The sequence below is a fragment of the Marmota marmota genome, unplaced genomic scaffold (assembly GCF_001458135.2).
Source record: "Marmota marmota marmota unplaced genomic scaffold, marMar, whole genome shotgun sequence".
Taxonomy (NCBI): Eukaryota; Metazoa; Chordata; class Mammalia; order Rodentia; family Sciuridae; genus Marmota; species Marmota marmota.
This window is the reverse complement of record NW_026000240.1, coordinates 1,057,087-1,066,777: the sequence shown is the minus strand read 5'-3', so window position 1 is coordinate 1,066,777 and position 9,691 is coordinate 1,057,087. Positions and strand designations below refer to the sequence as shown.

Below are 9,691 nucleotides of genomic sequence, written 5' to 3'. Positions count from 1 at the left end.
TTTGGGGGGGTGGGGTGGGGTGGGGTGAAGAGATGAGAGGAAGGTACCCAGGATTGAACCCAGGGACGCTTAACCACTGAGCCACATCCCTTATCTAAATATCTTAGATACAGGATTTTTTTGTTTGTTTGTTTATGTATTGATCCAGCACCATTTGTTGAAGAGACTATCCTTTTCCCACTGTTTTATCATCCTTTCAAAAAATCATTTATAATACCGTGGAGGTCTAGTTCTGAACTCTTTAGTCTGTCCCAGTAATCTATATACCTTTCTTTATGTCATGAATTTACTATTTTAATTATTATAGCTTTATAATAAGTCTTTTTTTTTTTTCCTAACAGTTAACAAAAACCACCTTAAGTTTTTGGTTTTCAAAAAATGAACTCCTCCCAGATGTAGTGATGCACACCTATTATCCCAGTGGCTTGGCAAGCTGAGGCAGAAGGATTGCAAATTGGAGGCCAGCCTCAGCAATTTAGTGAGGTCCTAAGCAACTTAGTGAGACCCTGTCCTAAAATAAAAAATAAAAAAAGCTTGCGATGTAGCTCAGTGGCAAAGCACCCTTGGGTCAGTCCCCAATACCAAACAAACAAACACTCCTTTTTCTTTTCCCAAGGCAATAATGATTTAATTTAAAAAGTGGTATATATAATTTAAAAATTATATCCCTTTAATGGGAAACTTAGCTTTAGAGAAACTAAAATTTAAAAGATTTTTAAAAATTTTTAAATTCTGTTTTGTTGCCATTCTAAAACAAAATAAAATCTAGCATAAGTCAAGAAAATGTGTTTGTTACTTCAGGTCCTTTTCCTCCAGGAATGAGCATTGTTACATTTAGCAAAATCTGATCTGGTTTAGTTATCCTTCTTCCTTCTGGTGTGATTTCAAACTCAGTGATATTTTCCAGCACCATATTGACAAAGTCATCAAATCTAAGAACATAACAATAATTTCTTATCATTCTTCATTACAATGTTAATTTCTGATCCTATAATACCCTTGTCTACAAGCTCTAGGGGAAGCCACTGTCACAGGCTAGTAATAGTATTAACTGGCTTTGCTAAGCCATAATTGGCCATGCCATGTTAAGTCTTGAAATCACATGCTAAGTCTTGAAATCACATTGTATGAGTTCTCCAAATTTGTTCTTTTTAAAAATTGTATCAGTTAACCTAAGTCCTTTGTATTGTTATCTAATTTGGGTTTAGCTTGTCGATTTCTTTTGTTATTTTTTAAAAATATCTTTGTTTTATGTATTTATTTATTTTATGTGGTGCTGAGGTTCAAATCCAGTGCCTCACACATGTGAGGCAAGCACTCAACCACTGAGCTACAAACCCAGTTATAGCTTGTCAATTTCTATAACAAAATTCTACTAGGATTTTGCCTGTTTGAATCTAAGCATCAATTTAGTGAAAATTAACTTGTCAATGATATTGAGTCTTTGAATCCATGAACATGGTATATTCCTCCATTTATTTAGGTATTCCTTAATTTTTTAATTTTTCTTGGCAATTCTGAGTATATGTATCTTGCAGATATTTTGTTAAACTTATAAAGTACTTATGTTTAATGTTATTGTTATTATAACTTTTTAAATTTCAATATGTCCTTGCTTGTGTATAGAAATACAATAGAATATTAATCTTTTATTTTATGACCTTGATAAATTCCCCATTGGTTCTAGGAACTAGTTTTTGGTAGCTTGCTTGGGATTTTTCTGTATGTGTGATCATATTATTTGTGAATAATGGCAATGCTATTTCTTTCTTTCCTATTGGTGAATATTTTTTAAATATTTATTTTTTAGTTTTAAAATAGGACACAATATCTTTATTTTACATTTATGTGGTGCTGAGGATTGAACCCAATGCCTCATGTATGGTAGGCGAGCACTCTACCACTGAGCTACAAACCCGGCCCCATCCTATTGGTACAGATTTTGCTTCTATTATTTTCTTACTGTACTAGATTGGATTTCTTCTACAATATTGAACAAAAGTGCTAAGACAAGCTGGGTGTGGTGGCACATGCCTGTAATCCTAGCAACTTGGGAGTCTAAGAAGGATTATAAATATAATAAAAAATTTTAAAAAGGCTGGGGATGTGGCCTAGTGGTAAAATGCCTCTGGGTTCAATCCCCAGTACAAAAAAAAAAAAAAAGTACTAAGACAAGGTATGGTGACACTTTTAAAAATGCATTTTTCTTTACCAAGTAGAAATAATCACTGGGTGTGATACAAAGCAAACAAAATATGATGGAACGTGGAATGTGTGTCTGTGTGTAAGTAGGAGTTGGCAGAAAATGGAGCAATTAAATCCTATTCATTAGGAAAGAATTATAAAGGAGAGAGTGTTTAAGGAAATTTCTCATCTCTCCTTGACTGACCCTGGCACTCTATTTTCTTCGCCTCACTACGTTCTCTGAGGGTTCCTCTAACTTGTGCTCCATTGTGATTCTCTTTCCATCAGTTCCAGGATGCTGTCCCCTTCCTGCACAATGGCATGCTCGAGAACCTGTTCCCGCATCCTGGGGCTGAGCCTGGGGACTGCAGCCCTGTTTGCTGCTGGGACCAATGTGGCACTCCTCTTTCCTAATTGGGATGTGACCTATCTGCTGAGGGGTCTCATTGGCAGGCATGCCATGCTGGGCTCTGGGCTTTGGGGAGGAGGTCTCATGGTAAGTGTGTGCGGTTCCCTGAGTGTGAATTCCCTAAACATCCCCCAGGGGTGGAACTGGAAGGTGGTGGTGATGACAAACACAGGAACACAAGTCAGTGAGATAACATATATTCAAAGCTTTTATTAGGGCTTCTCTCTCTCTCTCTCTCTCTCTCTCTCTCTCTCTCTCTCTCTCTTTTTTCCAATTAGGGCTTCTCTTAAGAGAAGGGAGACAGCCCCTACAGTAGAGTGTCAGGCTGGCCTCAGAACAAAGGGAAAGAGTTTTATTCAGGTGAAAGGGCTGTTTGCAAGGGGGGAGAGAAGGTTTAGGAAACTTCATTGTCTTTAAGTACATTTCAAAGGTGCATTTTTATTTTCCTATGTGGGCACTATGATTCTGAGGATGCCACATTCTGTATCCCATTCTGTCTTGTGATAAGGATGAACTGAAATAGCTGTTCAGAGAACACATTGGTGGAAAATAGAAGAGAACACAAATCATGGCCAGTTACAAGTTAAGGGCCCTGGGAATTTGTTCTGGTGGCTTCACAACAGTTTTTATCCTTTATGTCGTTTGTCCTTGGGGAGTCATGGCAAGAGCTTCCTGGCCCTAATGATGTACTTGGTCTCTGAAGCTGATAAGATTGTTTTGTTGTTGTTGTTTTGTTTTTTGGTGGGGGATAAATGTGGGAGAGCAGAGGGAAAAACTTGTACTATCTTTTAATGGCTGTCAGGCCATGAGTTAAGGCCCAGGTGTTTGTTAGCCCTTTTTCCCTATGTGTGGTCTCTATCTTAGAGGGGGAGGAATGTTTTGATTCTTGGGGAAAAAAAGTACAACAAACTTGTTTCAAAAAGCTGGTCTCGGGGCCCATAGACACTACAAGGGATGCGAGGACTTGTTAAGGGTTGCTGTATTTTAGCTTGGATCCAGGCAAGCTGTTGTGAACATTAGTATTCACATAACATAAGATCAGGACAGTCATCCCAAACTGGGTCTGGACAATCAGCCAATAGGACAATTGAGTTGTTGTGAAGTGGCCAGCCCTCAATTGTATGGTCAATTTCAGTGGCTGTAGGCAGCAGCTCGAAGCAGAGATGTAAATTACCCAGTCTCTTCTTAACATTCTTTTCCTCTCTCCAGGTACTCACTGCAGCTACCCTCATCTCTGTGATGGGATGGAGATATTGCTGTTTCAGTAAAAGTGTACCCTGTCTAAGTGTAAGCATTAGATTTCATTCTTCTGATACCTGGAATGTTCCCACATTCTCTTACTCTGGAAGCAGAGTAGTCAAGGGGCAATTTCAGTCTTGAAGCTTTAAATCAGGTCCTTCATAATTCTAAGCTCTTGGGTACAGTTGTCTGACCCTTCCAGCCCCAGGTCCTCATCTGTAAAATTGAGTGCTTAATGAACCACAAATGTAGGTAGCAATGTGAGAAACTGTAATTTTCTTTAGCTTATTGAACAATATGGACATGAGTTCTATACATTGTAATCATGTGTCTTTGACAGAAAGTTTCCTGGCTATCTTAATTAATATTTTCTTAGAGGGATGGGGATGTAGCTTAGTGGTAGAACACTTGAGTGCTACAGTGGTAGGTGTACATCTCATCTAACTATGTGTTATTTTCTTAGAACTGGAAGGTTGTCCAGAGATTATCAAATCACTAGGTTCTAATACAGAGGCCTATAATCTTGCACCCTGCTCTTGATACCTGCAGTCTACATATTGGGATCCCACTGATTCAGTTATATGTTAAAGAAATAAATATAAAGACCTAGGCATTTTATTCATCATGTTCTCAGTTATATCTGGCTTTGCGATAGGCAAGTAGTTCTTAACCTTGAATTTACATCAAAATTCTCTGCTGGGGACCTGGGGATGTAGCTCAGTGGTAGAGTGCTTGCCTGGCATGCAGGAGGCCCTTGCTTCCATCCCCAGCACTGGGGAAAAAAAAAAAAAAGAAAGAAAAACCTTCTGCTGGGCCCGTTAAAACACAGACTACTGAACCATCCCCAGATTTTGATTGCAAACAAATTCAGAGACCACAGTTTGAGAAAACTTGCCCACTGTTTACATCAGACTAATTCATCCTGAGTTTGTAAGTACTGTTACGGAAAGCTCAGTCCTTGTCTCTGATGCCAATCCAATAATAAGGACATGGTTTTGAGAAAAAGGAAAAAGAAGTCTTATTGCTCTTTTAGCACAGGAGAAACACAGGGAACTCCTGTCCAGAGGCTGTGATTCTGCCCATCAGCAGGAATTGGGGGGGGGGATGGCTTTTGAAGAGGTGATTCGAAGACCACATTCTACATGTTCTCTGTTGGAGTTGTAATTCACTTGTTAATTTGGGAGGTAGTCATTTCTGAGATCTGCTGATGACATTCCCAAAGTCTGGATTACTTATATTCCTATGATAGGTGAGGACTCAAGGACAGATATCTCTGTCTAGGATGGGGAAGAAATATAATCCTGTTTCCCCTGAGATGAGAAAGGGAGAGAGATTAGGGAGAAGAAGTGAGAGAGGAAGAGAAAAAAACATGTTTGCTTTAAAAATAAGTTGCAGTGGCAGATCAGCATAAAGTGGACCACTGTTTTATTCAAAGCATAAAGTAGACCACTGTTACAAGAAGTGGGCATGCAATGACCAGTCTGCCCCTTTAACCCAGAGGCCAAATGACTATAGTCTGTGTACAAAATGTTCAGTACTGAGAACTGAATCCAGGGGCTCTCTATCACTGAGCTACATCCTCAGCCTTTTTATTTTTAAATTTTGAGACAGGGTCTCACTAATTTGCTGAGGCTAACCTGAAACTTTCAATTCTCCTGCCCTCAGCCTCCTGAGTAGCTGGGATTTTTAGGCAGGTGCCTCCATACCCAGTTCTGTGTACAAAGGTTTTTATGCCAATACGAAAGGCTCCAAATAGCCAGTGGAGTCAGGGAGACCCAAATCCAAGTGACTATGTTTTTCTTTTTTGGGCCTTTCTCCCCTCTCTCTTCCTGGCTCTACCCAGGGACCCCTCACCATCCACCTCATCTTGGTCATGCTTCTAAAGGAAGTGTCATGGGTAGAATTATCCCCCTGTGATAGGATGGGAGAAAGACCAAACACCAGATAAGTTAGACTTGTCCAGTTCACCCCTAAAACCACCTTGCCATGCTGCTGTGTCAACTCTATTTGCTTCCTCCCTCTACAGTTACTCACTGCTCTGTTTTCAAGTGGCCTGGCTTTGCTTGGAGCCTTGATTTGCTTTATCACTTCTGGAGTAGCCCTGAAAGATGGTCCTTTTTGCATGTTTGACGTCTCATTCTTCAATCAGACACAAGCTTGGAAATATGGCTACCCATTCAAAGACATGCATAACAGGTAAATAGAGTTGTGGATTTGAAGTCTTTTCCGAGAGATAGATAGATAGATAGAGAGAGAGAGAGAGAGAGAGAGAGAGAGGTGGGGGTGGGAGAGAGGGAGGGAGGGAGAATAACACAGAGATGGAATGGACTATAGTTACAAATTCAGTTTTGACTGGGCATAGTGGTGCATGCCTGTAATCACAGCAGCTTGAGAGGCTGAGGCAGGAGGATCACAAGTTAAAAGCTAGCCTCAGAAATTTAGCGGGGCCCTAAGCAACTCAGCAAGACCTTGTCTTTAAATAAAATATAAAAAAGGGCTGCGAATGTGGCTCAGTGACTAAGTACCCCTCGGTTCAATCCCTGGTAAACAAACAAACAAAACCTCATTTTGTTCACACATTCTAGCATCTCCTTACTCTGATACTCAGAAATTTAAGTGCAGTAGTAAAAGTCACCTTAGCAAATCCAGTTCTGTGACCTGAGCCAGGCAAGGCCTCAGATTTCTATTGTGATTGCTTTTTTGGATATACTTATTCCCCTACTCCTGACCCCTTTATTTTTATTTTTTGGGTAGGAATTATTTATATGACCATTCTCTCTGGAACTCTGTCTGTCGGGAGCCCTCTAAAGCTGTCGTTTGGCACGTGTCCTTCTTCTCCACACTTCTGTGCATCAGCCTCTTCCAGCTTCTCCTGGTGGTCATTCATTTCATCAACAGCTTCCTTGGCCTGTTTTGCAGCCTGTGTGAGAAGTGACAGGTAACACTCTTTCATGCAGTGGTGATTTTATCATAAGCTGCCCTGACTCCTTTCTGAGAGTAGTAGGTATGAATTATAAACAAACTTCCCTTTTAAGTATTCCTGTAATAATGATATCAACAATAATCCTTGCATATAGGAAGAATGATATAATGCATTTAAAATCCCATAGTATACTTTAAGATGATACCGTAAAGGAAGGAATAATTAAGTCATTACTGTTGGATAGAAACATATAATGTATATGTTGTGATGTTATATTGACCATAAAATGCCTCCAGCATGATATAATTTCAGCCTCTCAACAACCCCATAAAATTTGGCCACATGTTACAGATAGAGTAGTCAAGGCTCCCAGAGAATAACAAACTTATTTACCCAAAAGCACACAAGTTAGGTTAAGGTGCAGTCAGCACCTGACCTTTTATTTTCTAAACTCAAGTTCACCAGTTGTTATTGACTGAATTATTTCCCCCAAATTCCTAAGTTGAAGTCTTTATCCCCAAAGTGACTACATTGGAGATGGGCTTTTGACATGATAATTAAGGTTAAATGATCATAAAAGTAGAACTCTAGCAGGGAGTGGTGGCACCCACCTGTAATCCCAGCTGCTTGGCTCAGGAGGCTGAGGCAGGAGAATCTTGAGTTCAAAGCCAACCTCAGCAAAAAGTGAGGCACTAAGCAACTCAGTGAGATCCTGTCTCCAAATAAAATACAAAAATAGGGCTGGGGACTGGCTCAGTGGTTGAGTGCCCCTGAGTCAAGCCCCAGTACTCACCCCCCAAAAAAGTGGGACCCTGTTCCAAGAGGACTGGTGTCCTTATAAGAGGAAGAGATCTCTTTCTCTCTCTCTTTGTGTGAACACAAAGAAAAAGGCCATATGAGGGGCTGGGGTTGTGGCTCAGTGGCAGAGTGCTTGCCTCACATATGTGAGGCACTGGGCTTGATCCTTAGCACCACATAAAAATAAATAAACAAAATAAAGATATTGTGTCCATGTATAACTAAAAAAATAAAAAATAAAAAAGAGAAAAAAGCCATATAGGACAGCAAGAAGGCATTCATCTGCAATCCAGAGAGAGAGGCCTTCATAGAAATCAAATCTGCTATCATCTAGATCTTGAAACTTCTAGGCTTCAGAACTTTCAGAAGAGACATTTCTGTCATTTAAGCCACCCACTCTATGGTGCTGAGGTTATGGCGGCACTAGCAGACTCCTTTTCATTATAGTGTTGAGTAGAGTTCTACAGAGAGTATATATTGAGTACCCACTATGTGCTTGGCACTGCCACACATGGTACAAATCTGATCTAAAGGTGACCAAGGTATGGTCCTTGCCCTTGGACCCTGCCCTGCTCCTGAAGAGCTCATGATCAGGTTAGGGAAACAAGTTTATCAATAATTTGAACATTATATGGCAAAGACTACATCAGAGTTCAACTCAGGATGCAAGAGAGATGGGTAGGAACTTCAGGGAGAGAACAAGGAAGGCCTTGGTTGAATCTGAGATGATTCTTTCAAGTTGGCCCAGTAAAAAGGGGAGGGAGGGTTGCCTCAGCAGAGGGAATGACTTGCTCAGAGGCAGGCAGGGGAGACCAAGGCTGGTGTGGTGAGAACTGTGAGATCATAGTTGCTTTTATGAGAAACTAGAAGTCACAGGACCTCCTGCTCTCCCACTTTAGGATTGATCCTGCTCCATTCCCACATTGTCCCAGGTCAATGAAGAGAGATGGAAGCACCAGAGGCCTCCAGAACTCAGTGGTTCCTCTGTTCCCAGGGCTCAGGAGCATGGTCCTGTTATGCAACAGTCAAACTAGCAGAGCTTGTAGGAGTCAGATCCCTCAAAACACCCTTTTACCCTCTCCTCTCTGGGTGGGGACGGGAGGCCTGCCTTGGATGGTAAAGATGGACAGACAGAATTGTCAAGGACAAAAGGAGGCACTGCTCTTGAGCAGGCAGAGAGTCCTGAAAACCAGACACCACATCATATCCCATATGACATCCAAGGAGTCCTGCTGTGTTAGTCTCACATTTCTCTGTTGGCTGATTTAGTTTCAGGGTTGTGGCTGGAATGTGCCTGATCCATTGTGTACTAATACCTTCATACAATTAATGGAGATTTTTAAAAAAATACCTTTATTTTATTTATTTATATTTGGTGCTGATGATTGAACCCAGGGCCTCACACGTCCTAGGCAAGCACTTTACTGCTGAGCCACAACCCCAGCCCCAATTAATGGAGATTTTAAAGATGATTAAGGGCTGGTGATGGTGGTAGAGTATGTGCTTAGTATGTTAGTATGTACAAAGTCCTTCCTATGTACTGTCCAGATGCTCTTAGACAGTATTAGCTTGCCGGAAGAGGGCAGTCAGCTAAGTCTGCAGGATCCATGGCTAATCACTAATTTCTATCATCTTCACGAGAAACATATTTTTAAACAATTTCCCAAGCCCTTTTTCTGTTGTTGGAAACCATATTGCCAAATTTCATTCTTAGCGAATGTAGTGTTGGAAACCAGGAACTTTGGTTACATGTGATTGAAAAAAATTCATGTAGGGGCTGGGTTTGTACCTCAGTGGTAGAGTGCTTGCCCAGCACGTGTGAGGCACTGGATTCGATTCTCAGCACCACATATAAATAAATAAAATAAAGGTCCATTGACAACTAAATTTTTTTTTTCAAAATTTATGTAGTAATTTTTTATTGGGTAAAATGGACAGTGTTTTCAGTTATTCTAGTATTCTACATGCATAGAATGGCATTAAGAGGGGTTTCTGTTGGTTGTAAAACAGTGCAGAACAGGATTAATAAAAAATATGTATTATGTAGGAATAATCCTATGAGTTTATGTGTGACTTGTCTGAAGAAAACCTTAACATTTTATCAAGAATTAAAAAAGCCTGCTGGGGATATAGCTCAG

At 40.4% G+C, this 9,691-nt stretch overlaps 1 protein-coding gene and 1 pseudogene across 1 annotated transcript; one reads left to right on the top strand and one right to left on the bottom strand.

Annotated features, from left to right (window-relative positions):
• Nucleotides 1–775: 775 nt before the first annotated feature.
• On the bottom strand, nt 776–1,079 carry LOC107143093 (annotated as a pseudogene).
• A 1,379-nt stretch (nt 1,080–2,458) lies between these two features.
• Tm4sf19 (transmembrane 4 L six family member 19) lies at nt 2,459–7,072 on the top strand. The gene is made up of 4 exons (XM_015487283.2): nt 2,459–2,680; nt 3,803–3,880; nt 5,859–6,028; nt 6,587–7,072. Exons 1-4 carry the CDS (start codon nt 2,480–2,482, stop codon nt 6,765–6,767), a joined length of 630 nt encoding a protein of 209 aa, XP_015342769.1. The 5' UTR covers nt 2,459–2,479; the 3' UTR covers nt 6,768–7,072.
• Nucleotides 7,073–9,691: the final 2,619 nt, after the last annotated feature.